Source organism: Cuculus canorus, chromosome 10, assembly GCF_017976375.1.
Source record: "Cuculus canorus isolate bCucCan1 chromosome 10, bCucCan1.pri, whole genome shotgun sequence".
In the NCBI taxonomy this organism is placed as follows: Eukaryota; Metazoa; Chordata; class Aves; order Cuculiformes; family Cuculidae; genus Cuculus; species Cuculus canorus.
The window spans coordinates 21,365,900-21,384,434 of record NC_071410.1 but is presented as its reverse complement, the minus strand read 5'-3'; the positions used below and the strand labels follow the sequence as shown (position 1 = coordinate 21,384,434).

At 44.6% G+C, this 18,535-nt stretch overlaps 1 protein-coding gene across 3 annotated transcripts in view; it reads right to left on the bottom strand.

Annotated features, from left to right (window-relative positions):
- Positions 1 to 17,278, bottom strand: part of LOC104063989 (ligand of Numb protein X 2) — a 34,475-nt gene extending 17,197 nt beyond the window's left edge. Inside the window, exons 1-3 of one of the 3 annotated variants that reach the window (XM_009566276.2) lie at positions 17,135 to 17,278; positions 3,093 to 3,501; positions 420 to 646 (exon numbers count right to left, since the gene is read on the bottom strand). In XM_009566276.2, coding sequence (XP_009564571.2) covers positions 420 to 646; positions 3,093 to 3,481 — 616 coding nt within the window. In that variant the 5' untranslated portion in view covers positions 3,482 to 3,501; positions 17,135 to 17,278. Of the gene's footprint in view, positions 1 to 419; positions 647 to 3,092; positions 3,502 to 3,662; positions 3,763 to 5,260; positions 5,295 to 17,134 lie in introns of those variants that run through there. The other 2 variants (XM_054075515.1, XM_054075517.1) reach the window with 2 other exon arrangements.
- Positions 17,279 to 18,535: the final 1,257 nt, after the last annotated feature.

The window sequence follows — 18,535 nt, the reverse complement described above, 5'->3', positions numbered from 1 at the left end:
GAAAGTATGACCACTCCAGGAAACCGACTGAGTATTCTTAACTTCTCCTAGGAAGAATCTAGAACATTTCCCAATTACTAATTAAATTATTTTGCTTCTGCAAGTGCTGTAAGTGCTCACATTGACAGAGATGTTCATTTCTGCAATGAACACTGCAAATATTCACTGCAGTCTAACAGAGATTCTCCAAATTGTTTTGCACTGACAGGTCTGTAATCCTGCCACACCTAATGCACATCTCCCTTCTGCTCAAGGACAAGTTGAGGACAGAGATTACTCCAATAGCTGCTGATGGCTGAATAGCGTTGAGGATATATAAGAATGTTGGGGACACTTTAAAAATTGAATCGCCCAGGATAATTACCTCATTTTTATATGATAAACGGTAATTACATAATTACATTTTCCATTACTCTCACCTTCTTCGGTCTCCTCAAAAGCTGGATTAACCAGTCCAGGCTCTGCAGTCCCCAGTGACACCACAGCAGCTGCAGAGCTTTCTGCAACAAGTGATGATCCTCCGCTCGGTACCTCTGGGTCCTTGGGCATGCCTGTCTCCACCTTGGTAGAAGGATCTTCCTTCCCTTTGGAAATGGAATTCTTTTTCCACTGTAGTTCAGATTTGTATTTCTTGAAACCAGGACACCTAGAGAGAGACTGTCAGAGCCTGCACGTGGCTGGTCTTCACACCTGTGTGGTCAGCCCAGCACATGCAAGCTCTGACTGACCAAGGTATGTGTAAAAGTATGTTCAACAGCTCATCAGCTGCAAAGCTTGTACCAAATTTATTCTCATTTGACCTTCAGCTTCTACTTGTACAAGCATAAGAGTGGGCTTGTTATTTTATTACTTTCAAAATTGTTAAGCAAAGTAAAAAAGCAGAATGTAATAGTAACGGGAGTCTCCCTTGCTAAATATTTACCTGGCAAACACTTGATAAAGAAAGCAATACCTCTTAAAATAGAGGCAAATCCTTAGCTCTGATCTTTCAGAGATGACTATGACTTCATTGTAAGAAAGGGGCTCAAGTTTCAAGCTCAGCCTTGAACTAGGCTTTGTTTTTAACAAAGCAGTAACATGCAAGTGCAGCAAATGAGATGTGTTTTTCTTTAGTGCAGAGAGAGACCTGACCCTCAGACAGCTCTCCCCCTCCCATCCACACAGACAACGGCTCAGCTCGATTGTGCACAAGTTAGAGTTTATAATGCCACTGACCACTATGCAAGCAAAGGTTCAAGAAGTAAATCAACACTCAACAAAACGCAGCCTATCTCAGCAAAACTGAGAGAGAAAAACCAATCTCTTTTATCAAGTATACTTATAAAAAAGGTAGCAGGTAAAGAGGTTGATGAATGCAAAAGTACTACTTTCAGAGACATGAGTAGTATTGGGTGTTTACCAGAGTCACTCTTCAAATTAACTTGACTATTTACATTCTAGCTAAACAAGTCTCATCCCAGTATTACTTCCTATAGTTTATTCCTAGTCATTTATTCTCCAAGCACTAAAATGACCTTGAAACTTAAAGACAGAAGCTGTTTGATCCACTTGTGCACATGTCCCAAGACGTGGAGAAACAAATTCGTTCTGCAAAAGACGGAGAAGTCCCCCATGGAAAAATGTTGCTGGATGTCTCATTTCCTGAAGTTGTGTGCTATTGGTTATTCTCACTTTAAACAGGAACATCCAAGGCCCAGTGCCATTTCTTTCTCCTTTTTTTTCAGCCTAACTATGCTCACAGCATAGGTGAAATAGCCGGGATTTTTAGAACATGTCCTCCCCAAGGAGAATAAAGAACTACAAAAGGTCTAAGAGAATGATATGGTTTCCAGACAGGTCTCCAAGGTAAACATTTAAGGTCGCCTCCTTCTCTTGCGCTGAATGGATTAACGAGTGATGGAAGTTTACTGATAGCAGAGTAGATTTACAGAGCAAAGGAAAGCTCAGCCTCACTACGAGCCCTGGCTCCAGCTACGCAGCCCTGTCCCTGCACTCTGAGTACCCAGCCCTGTTTGAGAGCAAGCAAAGGGTCAGCTGAAGAAAACGGAGATTACAAGCTTTCACAGATCAAGGGAAGGGGGCATGGAAGTATCTTCTGTCACTTCCCCTGGGTTCTAACACAAGCAAGAGTTGCAAGGATCTGTCCGTGGCTGGAACTGCAAAAGCATCCACAGCGTAACTGCGCCCTGCACACTAGCTGACCTGTTTTTAAAATATGTCATTGCCACAAAAAGCTAAAAAAGCTGAAGGGAAACAAAACTGTTGCATTTCTCATTGCTCTCTGACAAAGCGCAAACTTCTTCTGCCTGCAGCACGGCTTGTACTTTGCTCCCTTTCCTGCAATCATTAACTAGGGAGGAACAAGTGCTCTCCCAGTGCTCTGTGCCACCTGCACTTTGTTTAAAGCTACAATATTCTGCCTACTACCCGCTCAAAGAGCAGTGGAAGCACCAAACACATCTCTACTGACAAGTGCAAGAAAAAATTCTCCTTTCCTCTGCTCAAGTGGGGGAAAAAACTAAAAAATCGGTATTTTTCATTTGTTGCTCTTTCTCAGCAAAAGAATGAGAAAAGATAATGGAATTATAAAGTAGGTGATTCAGCAACTGCATAACATGCAGCTTGGACGGACTTGCATTATTTGGATCAAGGACTTATGTACTGCAGGTCTTAATTGTCCCAATTAAACTGGCAACTCTGCACGATCCCTTGCTTCAGTGTTGATTTTGTGCCTTTCTTCCCTGCAACAGTGAAACAAGAATAGGCATGTCTGTAACAATTTTCAGTCAGGTGCCCCAGACCAGGACACACAAATCCATAGGCGTTTGACAGGGCTCGTGTCCATAGACAACCTACAGGCAAGCAGGTGAACACCTCGCCCTTTGCCTCTGCAGCACACGTGAGCCGACCTCCCTAACGCGCACACACAATTACGCTGTCCTCACCCGCCCACCTTTGTGGCCTCACCCTCTGTCCTCTGTGGTGTCCCACCTTGCCCCAGTTTAAGAACTGCTCTGAGAATGGCTCATTCTGATCAGCAGCACAACGGACAGACAGCACAACACAAGGAGCAACATGGAATGGGAATGCACCTGTTCTGCAGATGAGCTTCCAGTTCACACCGTTGCATTTTCTGCTGGCATTCAGCCTTGAAGGGACAGCAGACAATCAGCTTATCCAACAGGTTTCGTACTAGAAGGCTGGACTTGTGGCACTGCTGGAAAGAGAGCTTCTTCCGATCCATAGGACAAAAGTTATACTCCTGCATGAAGTTTTCAAGGCACTTGAAACAGTACGTATGTCCACAGGGGGTGTCCATAGGCTGGAGCAGAGGCTGGAGGCAGATGTGGCAGATAAGTTCATCATCCACGTCATTCTGGAAGTTGTAGAGATGATTGTCCAGCAAGAGGTGGAACTGACCACATTCGCTGCAGAGTTTGCTGACTTGGGACGCATGTTCTTCTGCTACAGGATCAGCCATCTCAGCCAGGATCGGGCACCCTTGGAACAAGAACAAGGAAATTCATCACGTAATACTGTCTGACAGAGGGCCTCTAATGGAAAGGAGAGAGAGATCTCCAGCCAGCTGCCTGCTCTAGATGTATCCAATTAAATACTAAAGTGTATTCCTCCCTTAAATTCCCCTGGGATATTCAACCCACCTGCCCCCTTAGGGTTCCTCCTTCCACAGCAACCCTGTGAATGATCAACCCAGGGATCAGAGACCGCAAAGACCTCGTCCAGGAAGATGTTTAAGCATACGGATAAACTAAAGCTTAAATTACTCAACACATGCCAGTGATAAAACCCTGCCAAACGTATGAGCTATAAAAGCTGAGACAAAAGCTGCATGTTCCTGAGGGAGAACAATCCAGAGAGGGAAGGGAAAGAAAGGATAACAAAGACAGTGATTTTTAAACTGACGATTTTTCTCTCTAGCTTTCCAGATTATACCCAATACTTTAAAGATATGTGTGATGAAATATCAGTTTAGGGACTTCTAGATGTTTGGATTTTTGGTTTGTGTTTGGGGGGGATAGGAAAAATAAGAGGAAGAAATTTCAAAAGCAACTTAAATCTAAACCACATTTCCTTCCTTCTAAGCCCACTCCCTTCAAAAAAGTTAATTTTAACAAACAATGCATTGTTCCTCACTAATCCGTGCCCAAAATCACCCATGGAAACAATTTCCTATAAAAAGACCAAAGTTTCCTTAGTGGAGAAAGGTAAAGAATTGTCCACATCACAGTTTGTTGCAACATCACAGCAAGGCTTGAGCTTCAGCTTCTTACAGCCAAGGAGAACAAGGTAAGGGGGCAAATGGAGCTCTTTGTAGCTGCTGCTCTCCTGATTTTAACAGAGGTGTCTCCAGTCACAGACATTCTGAATACTGCCTATTGCAATGAGATATAAAACTCACTCGGATTTGCTCAGAGTACTCTACAGGCACAGACACTCCTGCAGGAAGGATGTTTTTAACCTGGCTGTTACTTTAAAGAAGTAGGAAATGTGGTCCTAGCTGAAGCTACCTCTCTGTATGACACAGGGTGGGGGGTTGTAGTGGTGGTGTGTAGTGTTTAAGTTTATGTAAAAAAATCTCACAGTTTTCTAAGACAAAATAATTGCAGAACTGTGATGAAATGGAAAATCTCTGAAAGACAACATGGAATATCTCTGAAAACAATTGCTTTATGGGGAACAGATAAAAGCTGAAGCAAGAGCGAACACCAGTCTGCACCAGTGCCTGGAGGACACGGCTGGCACACAGCGGCGGCGCTGGAGGAGGATAGGCAAGAACAATAAGATAGCAAGAACGGCAAGAAAAAATTAGTCATGGGTTTCTAATAAAAATCATACATCACTCCAATTAATTGTCAAGCATAAGTCAGCTTTTTAATTAAAGGCATAACGTATCACCAACAGAATCGAGCCACTTTTATACAAATTTATACCTCGCCACAGCAACTTGTTCACTTCAGAAGATTAAAACGTTACTGTCACGGTTCCAGGTGGGTACAGGACACAGTTGTTTTCTTGTCCTCCTGATGCTGCAGTGCCAGAAAGCATCTCCCCCTTGAGGAAAGCACTTAGGCTGGATGTACAGACAGCTTAGCTGTTTGCATTTACTCCTCAACCCTTGTGCGACCTACTATGCTCCCCGAAAGAGACAACACAGTTCACAGAGAGCACACAAGCAAAACAGAGCAGATGGATCTATGCCCTACTTGTTTAGTAATACGCCTGGCTCTTTGGTTCTTACCTCCAACTGAAAGAGGCATCCAGAATATTTGCCTTATACGGGGTCTTTGTTTGATCTTAAATTATCTGTGAAAAGGAGACATTTCAAAATCAGCCAATACTTATCATCACCTACCAATCCTAATCAATCAGCCCAGCGCCAGAAGGTCACCAAGCAAGCTTCCAAGACAAACACCTACCAATAAGAAATACCTGTGCTTCGGGTTGCAGTATTTGCATAAATCTTTGGGAGGTGATTAAACAAATCACTTTCTTTGCGAAAACAAACCCCACGGTCATTTTGCTGATAAACTACCTTTATATGGGGTTTTTTCAGATTATTTACCAAATCCATTCTCTACTCACTGTGTTTAAAGGTTATACAAGATGAATCCCATTTATGAGTCATTTCAAAACTGGTGGAAGATAAAAGTGTCACCACAATCCTGTTGCTTTTTTCTTCCCCATAACTCTAAGCTGTTCTGCTCTCTCAAGTCTAGATCCTCGAAAACAAGGCGTGAAGATTTCATTCAAAAGTGCCAAATTAGACTTCACTTTTATACCACCATCCTTTCAACAAGGACACTCCTGCAGACAACGGGGAATCCAAGGCTGACACCTTGGTGATGAAAGCCAGCCCATACCCGTCGGCGAGGCAGGAGTTAGTGAGGGCAGCAGGCTCCAACAAGCCTGCTGCTTGTTCAGTGATTCAGTCTGAAAGCAGATGTTCTCCAAGAGGAAAATTGCTGCCATCTTATTTAGCAAAGATGACTACTTCAGCACAACAAGATAGATTCTAAGTGTCTAGCAAATGCACTGTTTCAACGTAACAGGCATGGTTCCCCTCCACTCAAATAGCCCGGTTTCTAGAGAGTCTGTCAAGATGCCCTGGGAATTCCAGCTCTGGAGGTGACATTTGAGATATACTCCGTCTTTTGCAGTTTCTATCCAACTTCAGCTCCTCCTTCTAACCTCTGAAGGTCAGACCAACCCAACAACCCTCCTCATTTTTGTGTGGCTCTTCTTGTTATACCATCCCCAGCTTCCTCCTAACAGTGCCACGCCAAGTGGCATGTCCCCTGCTCCTGCCATTCTCTGTAGCACTGGGATGTCTCCCCAGGCCTCACAAGCGTTTAGCTTACACACACTGCATACACTAGGAGGGAATAAAAAAATAAGAATCTAGCTAATCCCAGTAAGTTACTACTTACTGACCACTTGAAAATGTTAAAGCCTGGACCACTCATGTTACTGCTCTAGTGGACTCCTGCTGTGCTAGAAGTACAATGCAAGGAATGCCTCTGGAGTCAGGATTACAGAATACAACCTCTTCCTATGCAAAGAAATGAAGGAAATAATCCATCTGAAATTTCTTTATGTTTCCCCATTCCTTACCCTTTGCAGGCTAGAGAAGAGATTTCTTTGGGACCACCTTTATCTTTACTGCATGGTTCTGAAAAAACCACCACTGGCTTGTTTTTCCTTTAAGCTGTACTGTAACACTGACTCAAAGAACATACTTCTTCTTTAAAGGAAGACTTATCTGGCTGTCTAATCTATTTCCCTGCCAAAGCAAGACTATTCCTGACACTATTAGCACATTGCCTGTTCTTGTTCTGGCTCTGCTGGGGCACAGCACATCAAACACCTCCTCTGCACATCTCCAGCGCCAATAACGGCTCTGGTAGGGGAGTGTGCCAAGAACCACACTGACAGCAAACCCCGTGGTACCACTCCTGAGGGACAAACTCTGCTCAGAACGAGTCTCCGAGGCATCCTGTGGTAGAAAACTGAACTGATAAATTAATTCTACCGCTTTTCTTAAAAATCCTTTTGAAAAGGCATAAATATCTAAGAAATTTTCCCAAAGCCATGCCTCCATTTGTGCTACAGTGATTGAGAAGGAACTGTGGCTGTGATACCTGGTTATCCTACAAGAGATATCCCTGCTTCCAATCTTAGAATCACAGAATAGTTTGGGTTGGAAAGGACTTAAAGATCATGCAGTTCCACTCCCTGCCACGGGCAGGGGCACCTCCCACTGGCTCAGGCTGTCCACGCCCCATCCAACCTGGCCTGGAACACCTCCAGGGATGGGGCAGCCACCACTGCTCTGGGCAACCCGGGCCAGGGCCTCCCCACCCTCATGGTGAAGAAATTCTTCCTTATGTCCAGTCTAAATCTGCCCCTCTCCAGTTTATACCCATTGCCCCTATTCTCAGCATTTCCAAGTACAACCCTCACTCCTGTTTTTTAAGGCATTTTACTCTGCCATAGTTAGCGTAGAGTACAAATTAGACCTGTCTGTTTATGCAATTCCAGCATTTGACACAAGCCACTTTCAGCCATGATCATATTTACCTTAGTGACACCTCTTCGAGGTATCCCATTGCTGCTATTCCCTTTCAGAGCCTGAGAAATGGCAGCAAGAGAAGCTAAAATATAGACCCACAGAGGCATCGCCCCCTGGGAACTTCACACTTCAGTGTGTCTCCGAGTATTATCACAGTAACCTAGCTCAGATCCCAGAGGAAGCTCCTGGCGAAGGAGGGGCAAAGGAAAATCAAGACTGTTTATATTAACTAAATGGTTTATAAACCCATGAGTATAGCAAGTGAGCCAGAGCACATTCCAGCACACAAAATAAAGAAACATGCAGCCAGCCTGCAGTAAGGACACAAACTAGAAGTGTCAGATGTTTCCTGACAGATTAAGATGATGGGAGGAATGTCTCGTGCTGTTTTAGGTAAAAAATTAAAAAAGAAATCTGTCAAATAACTAGTTCTCAATATTAAAAACTACCCGTAGCATGGAAATTATTTTGGAAATACATCAGATTTATGTTTTCCTGCCCCTGTAGGTTAGCACTTACATGATGATATAGCCCCTGTTATTGCAAACCTCAATACAAAGGCTGGCTTTGCGACTGTGGGCGCGTGCCCCACGTATGCTGCTACGCAGTAGCTCACTGCAATAATTATGCCAGTTATTACATTTATAGCTACATTTCCCTGGGAGACTGGAAATACAACATTCCAACCAAAGGCTAAACAATTAATTATTTTTTAGGGAGTGGACAAAACAAAGCCAGCACATTCTGGATTGAGATGACTGAGGGCACCCACCAGCAGGGCACTAACCCAAATCCATCTGCTTATACCAAAGCAAGTTCCAGATGGCTTCCACCACAGCAAAACCAGTGCTCCAGCAATGGACCGTAAGAGAAAGGGGCGGAACTTCTGCTGAACTTTCTTCAAACAGCTTTCCCTCAGGTAAGTTTTGTGTTGCACAGAACAGCAATTTGCTCTTTCATTCTAGAGATGGAGAGAAGCACGCTGTGAAAGCGTCCAGTAACAGGGCTGTTTTGCCCAATTTCATCGCTACTTTGAACAAGGGTTTCACATACATGAAACGGGGCATGTTTAATATGAAATTCCCCACCATCCTGATGGAACGCTTTCAGTGTGCTGCTGCAGTGTCTCACAGCCGAGTTCACAGTCACTCATCCTTGGTTCACAGCGGTGGCACAGAAAACAGTCTGGAAATACCAGAGAATTTCTATAAGCAGAGCTTAAACTGGGTCAGCTTTTACTAAAACCACACCACCAAAACTGAGAATGGTTTCAGGGAGTGATACGATGCCCTCTTAGCTTTCTTTATTATTTTCTGACATTGCAGATCAAGTCACTGAGTGTAAAAGCAGGAAGTCAACACTTTTGTAGATGGTAAATCTAAACAGCTAAAAAGCAGCCACCCTTCCCCTAATTAACCCTGCCTTCAAGCCAAAGGGCTTCTAATAAGCCACCTCCAAACATATCGGCTCACTGTGTATAGACTTTAGTTTCTTTGACTGAAAAACAAAACAAAAGCTGCTTTCCTATATTCAATATAAAGGAAGAACGACAATTACAAAAGGTTCTCCTTGTCCACATCATTTATACCCACTCCTTAGCCACAACTTTGAAAACAAGTCGTAACTTCCTGGTGTTCTTGTGCTCATTGGACACCTTTGAACTTAATCTGCTTGAACTGCTGGACGAGCATCAGTTTTCTCACACAGAAAACCAACGCGCTTTCATTAATTGTAATCAGAATCATTGCCCTGTTAAATTAGAAATGACTTCTTATTCACAGAAACCCTCTTCTAAGAGATGTGCTGAAAGGCTGGGCAAGGCTGTATGAAGGAGTTCTTCCTTGGGCAACTTCTGCAATACCAGTTCTCCAGCACGGGACATGGATTTCCATTTTAACATAATGCACTTCAAGATAGATTTAAAAAAACATATGGGTTTTTTAGTATATTTGAAAGTTCAACATAAGAAAAGATCTCTTAGCTTTGTATTACTTATTTTAAAAATCTTACTAGCAATCAACAGCTTAAATTGCCAACACATGTAATTTTAGGAGGAAGAAAAGCAGACATGAAAAACTAAGAAGCTGGCACTTATAATTCATTTATCTCACTACCATGTGCTCTTAACACGTGCCTTTCAGCTCAGTTAATGACACTGTGGAACAGCAACTCTCACCAGGGACCCAGCATGCCGCAAGAGCAGGACCACACAAGTGTAATTGCCACAACTGATCCCAATTCTTTCTACAGAGCAGGAAAGTCTGGTGTTATCATTCAATTAGTATTATCTAGGTAACAAGAACCAATAAATTTTCTCTCTCCTCCCTTCTTCTTAAGAAATTAGCTAGTGGTGCAAAATGTTTTCTACCTACACTTTTCTTCCAAGGGGGTTAAATAGTGACAATTCAACATACGACTCTGAAAAATGGAGAAATTCAATGCCGTGAAATAGAAGTAAAGACAAGTGCTGCAGAAAAAGCTGGTTTATTTATATTTCTTCCTCCTTTCTCACTGTCGCCAGATGCTTGTGCTACATCCACCATCCTTTCTACACCCCATCTTCTACGCTAACATTCAAGTCACTTGCTTTATGATCACAGGAATTCTTCTGTTGTATCACTCACTCAAATCAATTTGCTTCCTTGCAGAATTTGTCCCAAAGGCTCCTTGGAAGTTTCACCACTGGCAGCACAAATGGATCTTCTCTGTGTGTTCTTTATTTCTTTTCTATTGTGCCTAATCATCTCCCTCTAGGAAATTAAATACCCCTACCTCTATCCTCATCTCCCCTACATCTTGAATTTGGCAGCTCTCTGCAATTCTATCCCTAAAAATCAGTTTGAGTTTGTGGGAGAAGTTTTCCATAGACAAAGAAAGAAGGAATCTGACACTATAATTTAAGGATAAAGCACCTAATCTGTAATTAATAACCAAAATTTTTCTTGCAATTAAAGCAAAAAGCCCAAAAGCAAAACAAAGAGGGATTAGAAGATTTCGTGTTAAGATTTAGGTTCAGCTAAATATCTGGTAGCACACAGACTTTCCAAAGAGCTGAGTTTGCTTTTGAGGACAGGAGGCAAGGATCATGTGTCTATTGACTACATATGGATACCAGATGCTCTTACTCCATCGCTGTCTCTGTGACTACCTGTAAATTCCTTGTTTATAGTAAGAAAATAGCACCAGTTTACAGAATCTGAGACAAACATGTAGTGAGCAGAGGCCTGTCTTGGGTACAAGCCTTCACAACTCGCCAGTCCTGACAGCTGTTGCTCCTGCAGTAGCCTGATGAAAGCCAACCTGTACATCACAGCCTTCTTGTGATCTGGGTGTTGAAGTTCCAGCACAGGTGGGCAGAAAAGCAGATGCCTTCTTATCCCACAGTTTCTGAAGCATAAAGGGAAGCAGCAGACTGTGAGTTGTAATAACTATGTTTTTAGAAGTCACTGCTTAAATATTCTCAACTGGGATCGTTCAGCCTGGAGGAGGCTGAGGGGAGACCTCATCACTCTCTGCAGCTCCCAGAAAGAAGGTTGTAGCGAGGTGGGTGCAGGCTTTTCTCCCAAGTAACAAGTGATGGGATGAGAGGAAATGGCCTCAGGTTGTGCCAGGGGAGGTATAGACTGGATATTAGGAAATATTTCTTTACCAAAAGGATGGTGAAGCATTAGAACACCATTCCCAGAGGGGTTCAGAGGGCATGTAGACAAGACACTTCAGGACACGGTTTAGGCGGCACGGTGATGTTGGGCTGACGTTTGGACTGGATCAGCTAAGAAGTCTTTTCCAACTTTAATGATTCTATGATTATCATATATATTTAAAAGTAATGTGAGAAGGAGGATGGGGGGAAGAGAGAGACTGTTGCTTTTGGTAGACAAATGGTATTTCTACAGCTCTGAGCCCCACCTGTCTTTTGAGAAAGTCCTGCAACAATTTAATCTCTATCATACTCTATCAAGGTTTACTTTAAAATCAAATAAAATTCATTTCAGTTTAAAGAAACTAATCTTGGCTATTCTCAACCTTAAGCAGGAAACAATTCATTTTCTAGGTTCAAAAAAAACCCCAAACCCAAACCCCAACATTTTTGCAAATATTGTTTTCTACATAAGTTTACCATAAGTGATCCAGCAACAGGAAAGCAGAGTTTTGCACCTGGGGAGGAAATATTTCCTATCAACAGAGAGGCAGTTTCAGTTATTAACATCACAAACATCAAATCAGGCCCTCACTGCAGGATGAGGTAGCACAGAACTTTTCATTGCCCACACAAAGTCAAATTTTGGTCTTGGTTACATTAGCGCCGATTTTTTTTTATGGTGCTCTGTTCAAAGTTAATGAGTTTGGCCCAATCTATGACAGCAATCCCTCTATCAAGAATCTAAATTCTGCCAAGTCCAAGCAATAATCAGCAGCAAACAAGTAGCAAGGCTGAGAGCACCACATTTCCCCCAGTCCTGTCTCCGTTTTCTTGACTTCCCCAGCCTACGTGTGATGCCATCAGCCGCTGCAGGGCGTATCACTCCATGCAGCACCCCTGACTCCCTTTCACAGGGTAAGAGGGCATAGCACCAGAACCAGGACTAAGTATTTTCTAGCCCAAGCTTGTTCCTGCTAACTAAACAAGCCAAATTAAAAGATAATTAAGTCTGTAATTCCCCTTTACATCCCATCTTACCGTCAGATAAAGGCAATGGGGAAAGAAAGAAAATGTTATCTTAATTTAAACAAAAAAACACCACCTGATTCCCTGAGACCATGTCTCCTCACACTGCAGCTCCTCAGGGTGGCATGCAGCTAAGGGTGAAGTTGGCTTCAGCTCCTACCGTTGCCTGTGGCAGGCAGAGCTGCTGTGGCTGCAACCAGAGGCTGAAAGACGCTTCACCACTCATGGCAGCACCTCAGTAAATAAGTGCTATAGTAGAGGTAAAACAAAAAAAAACACAAACCCCTCTACATGAAGGATTATGTTCCCCTAGAGGTCGACAGAACGGTATCATGGCTCATTTTAATAAGGCTTGAGACATGTTCTGCTGCTTAGGACACAGAATCATAGAATAATTTGAGTTGGAAGGGATCTTAGGACCTTAAAGCCCATCCAGTTCCAACCCCCTGCCATGGGCAGGGACACCTCCCACTGGCTCAGGCTGCCCAAGGCCCCATCCAACCTGGCCTTGAACACCTCCATGGATGGGGCAGCCACAGCTTCCCTGGGCAACCTGGGCCAGGGCCTCCCCACTCTCATGGTGAAGAAATTCCTCCTTTTGTCCAGTCTAAATCTGCCCCTCTCCAGTTTATACCCATTGCCCCTTGTCCTATCACTCCAAGCCTTTGTAAACAGCCCCTCTCCAGCTCTCTTGTAGCCCCTTCAGGTACTGGAAGATCTCTATTAGGTCTCCTCGGAGCCTTCTTTTCTCCAGGCTGAACAACCCCAACTCAGCCTGTCTACAGAACATCTGTAGTTCAGGTTCCTCAGCTTCAGTGTGATTTAAGAAGCCTTTTCACCACACGGCTTCTCTTGGTGTATCTTGTTTACTTTAGACTTAAAACAAACAACCCTCACAAGTAAGGGGAAACAACACTGCAAGAGGCATTCACTATTTGGTTTTGGGGTTTTTTTCAGCTCTTATCCTGGTTTAAAGCTGTGTCCAAGCTGCTTTCAGAAACAGGGCTTTAAGGACCATTGCTATCTCACCTCGTTGGGCACATATTTACAGAATCCGTAAATCGATAATTATGTTATATTCTCCCTTGTTCTAAAAATAATTTAAAAATAGGTGTGACTGTCAGAAGGGCTGGAACAAGAGACCAAAGTCCTCCCACTGTCCACAAATCACTGCAGCAACCACATTCTTCCTTAGCGACCTGTGAACACCAGTCAGTCAGGGTATAAAGAGGAATAGGGGGACAATCTTTGGTCAGTTTTCAGCCTGTTGAGATTATCAGTAAAACAGCCAGGTGTTAACCACATAGGAACTTTGGCGCTTTTTTTCATTCCTAAGCACAAAAAAGGCCCAGCAGACCCATTATGTTTATTTTTAGGTATCCTACTTGAAATAATCACATGGCAATTTTTGTTCACTACTAACTGAGATCACATCCAGGAAGATATCCTCAAATCCATGGTTCCCAGGGCAGGGACAGCTTTATTTAGTTATTTATTTGCTATTTAAAGATATTTAAAGACCTGCAGTAGCACTTGCTAGGCAAGAAGAATTTATCTTTTATTTATTAGTCTAGGGGTTGAAGGTTAATATGTCTGAGAAGTTTACTAATAGGGCTGATCATGATTTACTGGACTTTCAACAACTGCAACAAAATTGGTGCTACGGGTGAGCCCCTTCAACTCTCAGAGGAACAGGTCAAGTTTTATCCCAGGCCCTTTATAACTAACAATCAGCTTTTAAAGAGAGCCTCTGCAGCTGTTTACAAACCTTGCACGAGTTAAGGCCCAGGCAAAAAGTAGAAAGAGATAGATAACACAGTTTTTTAAATACATAATCCCTTCTAGTACTTCCCTTCCAGAATATTCAAAATAAGGAACATCGCAGCCTTCAAACAAAATTTGCAGACCTTCTAAACTCAGGGACCACTGTATATACACAAAACCAGCCTTCATCTGTGAGCTGCTGATTGTCTCTCCAAACCCTCCAGCTTTTGTCCATTCCCCTGCCTTCAGTGCTTTTTTCCTGGACCAGCACAGTAATTCCTGCTTACTCACGTTCATCTGAATCCCTTCTGACACTCTAGGTGGCTCGTGAGATACTGGCTTACGGGCAGTTTCTTATCCAAAGTATCAAAAAAAAATGCCAGATATTTTCATATTCTCCAACTCAATTCATTTCCAAGCCCAGAGCAACGTTGAATGTGTTATAAATCAGGGAACATAAACTGACGAGGGACTGTCAAACACAACTGCTAACAACCCTAGGACCAGCAGCACTAAAATAAGCACCACTAAAGGAAAACCCAAACAAGAGGGTTTTGTGTTAAACCAGCAAAACGCACTCAAGCCTCTGAGTAAGACAACAGCTGCAACTACTCTGGCAAGATACACACAGAGTGAAATGATGCAGCTTAGTTTTCAAAGTGAAATCAATATCGCAGTTGCAGAGGGTTTGGGGTTTTTTTTAATGCAGAAAACGAGAAATATATAGCAATGCACAAACAAGAGTAAGAAAATAAAACAGAACTTCCTGAACTACAGATATTTTATTCTGCAGTTATAATTTTTCTTTTAAGTTTATTCTTATTGCACTACTAAGTTCTAAGTCCTTACAATCTCATAAACGTATGTAAATTCACCTATTAACCATACTTGGGGAAGTACAGAACAACCATGGTTTACGAAACCATTAATTACAATTTCTAATGGAAGTTCCTGGAATTGCCATTCAGGTAACACCAATGTTACCCAGACTAATCCTTAACCTGTTTCATCAGGTATCTTTGATCCTCATGGAGGTTTTTTTGGAGGTTATTTAGCTGCCAAGTCCCTTCTGGAGCTGTTCCTTCCACCTTTTACAGCTCTCTTTCCCTAGGCCATATGGTTGGGTTTGTTTCTTAACTCTTGCTCACTTCACCTGCTCAGAAACTTTGAAAGAAACTTGTCTTTCAGGAGAAAAGGTTTCTTTTTGCTACACACCACAAGTCCCTCTCCCCACTGCATTTCTTTCATTTATGCTAGTGCACCTCTGTTATTTAAATCAGCTCCGTAGCAGCAAGCTTGCGTGCTAGAGTACACACATAAATAAGGTGAATGGTACAGATTTACAGCAGACCTGAGCTTTCCAACAGCTAGCAAGCCCTGTAAAAAGCTGGGCTCCTGTTTATCATTTCCCTACTCCATCCTCAGCCTATGACCCCTTTGTTTTTCCCCTGCACAAGCACCGGTGCTATTTTGACTTTGTGAGCTGATTCAGGGAGCAAATCCCTTTGGAGGAGGGAATAAATATTACTGCTGCCTTAGTCCCTTTCGGCAGCAGACACGCTACATCTGCTTAGGTAAACTGTAAAAAGAAGAGTTTGAGCATGTAACTCAAGAGAAAGAAGTTTTGTTTTGAAGGTGAGGTGCACTATCTACTTTCTCTGTGCTGGAGAACTGCCAAAAGAGCTCTGGCCTTCAGGCATCAAGGACAGACATCAGCACCGTTCCTCAAAGGCACAGCCCACACTTGGCATTACTCCGGAAGGATAACTATAGTTCTTAAAACTACACCCAGACCTTGGGCTGTTTGGCAGTTTCTGGAGGCTAAAGGATGAGGCTGGACAGCCCTGGGGCTGTGTGACAGAGACAGGACCTTCCCTGGGCTGCCTGTTATGTCCCTGGGCCCATTTGCTGTGACCCTGCTGTAACATGCCCTTGGCACAGCACAGCCCTCCCCTAACACTCACTTGAGCTGGAGCAGGGGAGCCTTCATACAGTTCTGGTCCTGTCGCCTTGGCTTAAAAAATGAAGCAGAAAATGAAAACATGACCCTTTCTCACCTGGTAAGCAATGGGGAAGTACTCATTTTTGCATTCCTTACTTTAACAAGGTAAAGCAGGACTACAAAAAAATCAACCAAGGAATTGAAAGTGCAGTTTCAAGCATAGCTTAAAGCAAACTTAGCTGGCGCCACCTCTGAGGGACAGTTGTGCTCTCCCCACCACCTCTGATCTCTGCCTTTGCAATCAGATCACAAGGCTAACATCAGGAATAGGGAGATGTCAAGCGCACACAGCAAAGCAGCGAGGCAGAGACGGGATCGTCCCTCCAGCAGCAGGAGCCTCACCCTGCTTCAAACCCCTCACCAGACACCTCTAAAACAAAATAAAGGCTTTCCAGTTACATAGCATCACGCAAACATTTCACAGAATCACAGAATCCTTTGGTTGGAAAAGACCTTTGAGAACACTGAGTCCAACTGTACTGGTCCATATCCCCAAGCACCCCGTCTACAAACATCCCTCCAGGGATGGGGACTCCACCACTGCCCTGGGGAGCCCATTACAATGCTTGACAACCCTTTCCGTGAAGATTTTTTCCCTCATATTCAATCTAAACCTCCCCTGGCACAACGTGAGGCCGTTTCCTCTTGTCCTACCATTTGTTACTTGGGAGAAGAGATCAGCACCCACTTCACTCCAACCTCCTTTCAGGTTTTTTTCCAAGCCCCTCCAGAGCATCGCTTCAAATTTCACATCACCTGTATTCCCTACCTTTAAGGCGTTTCCAAAATATCCCCATCGTCGCACCGCTCTCCTCTGCCTGTTCACCCCACTTCTATGGATAGGCTTTCCCTGCACCGATTACCAGCACAGCACCACGAACTGGGTGCATCTCCATCTCCTAGCAAGGATGTCCTGCTCCCGCCAGTTCAGGATGCGGGGTCCTGCACCACTGGGGTGCTGAGAACCCAGGATGAAGCTGCCCCTCTCTCCCCCGGGGATGGAGTCGCCCCCCTTTCCCCGGGGATGGGACGGGGCAGGAGCCCCTGTTGAACTCGAATCCCCCGTTCTCGCCCTCCCACGCTCCCGGTGCCGCTGCTCCCCGCTCACCTGCGGGCTGGAAGGGGCTCGGGAAGGGCAGGGACAAGCCGAGGGGACGCGGCGCCAGCCCGGCTCCCGCTCCGAGTTTCCGGGAGGGGAGGAAGGTCGAAACCTACGCGAGGGGAGGAGGCAGCGCAGCCGCCCAGGTGCCTCCCGCCCGCCCCTCGCTTCCCGCGGGCTGGGACCGAGCGGGGCAGCTCTCCATCCCCCTCTCCCGGCTCTCTGCCCACATCCCTCCTTCTCTCTTTCGCCCCTCCACGTCTCTCTCGTCTCGCAGCCCAGAAGCCCAACAGTATCCTGGGCTGCATCAAAAGCAGCGTGGCCAGCAGGGCGAGGGAAGTGATTCTGCCCCTCTGTTCCTCTCTTGTGAGACCTCACCTGGAATATTGTGTCCAGTTCGGGAATCCTCAACAGAAGAAGGAGACGGAGCTGTTGGAACGGGTCCAGAGGAGGCTACAAGGATGATCTGAGGGCTGGAGCACCTCCCGTACGAGGACAGACTGAGAGAGTTGTGCTTGTTCAGTCTGGAGAAGAGAAGGCTCCGAGGAGACCTTATAGTGACCTTCCAGCACCTGAAGGGGCTACAGGAAAGCTGGGGAGGGACTGCTAACAAAGGCTTGGAGTGATAGGACAAGGGGCAATGGGTATAAACTGGAGAGGGGCTGATTTAGGCTAAACATAAGGAAGAATTTCTTCACTATGAGAGTAGTGAGACACTGGCCCAGGTTGCCCAGAGCAGTGGTGGCTGCCCCATCCCTGGAGGTGGTCAAGGCCAGGTTGGATGGGGCTTTGGGCAGCCGGGAGGAGAGGGAGGAGACACTGGGAGGTGTCCCTGCCCATGGAAGGGGGGTTGGAACTGGATGGGCTTTAAGGTCCCTTCCAAACCAGACTATTCTATGATTTGACTGGTCTGAGATTCCATGTGATTAAACCCTTGTTTGGGGAAGGAAGAGCAGCCAGCATCAGGCTGGAGCTGTGTGACGGCTGGAAGGGCATGGCCAGCTCAGACACAAGCACTGGAGCCTGGTGGAGACACCAGCCTGTGTTGGCATGTCAGCCAAGCTCACACCACAGCTTGTGCTCACAGAACACTGGTGGGTGTGCAAACAAGCAAAGGATTCAGCTGAAGGAGCGCTCAGCACAGAATCAGTCTCTCCTCTGGGCACCCAGCAGCTTGGTTGGTGAGGACAGGAAATGTGTGGGTGAACTTGGGGCGTTAGGAAGGCAAACCCCAGGGAAATTTCAAATGGATGTAAATCTTTAAAATTAGGAATTCTGTCTAGTTAGCACTTGCTGGAGATTGTTATCATGTGTGATGACCTGTTTTCCTGAGTGGACAGCATGCCCATATATAATTAAGACATGGTGAAAGTTTATTGTATACGTGTGCTGGAATTTTGGTTTGGCTTT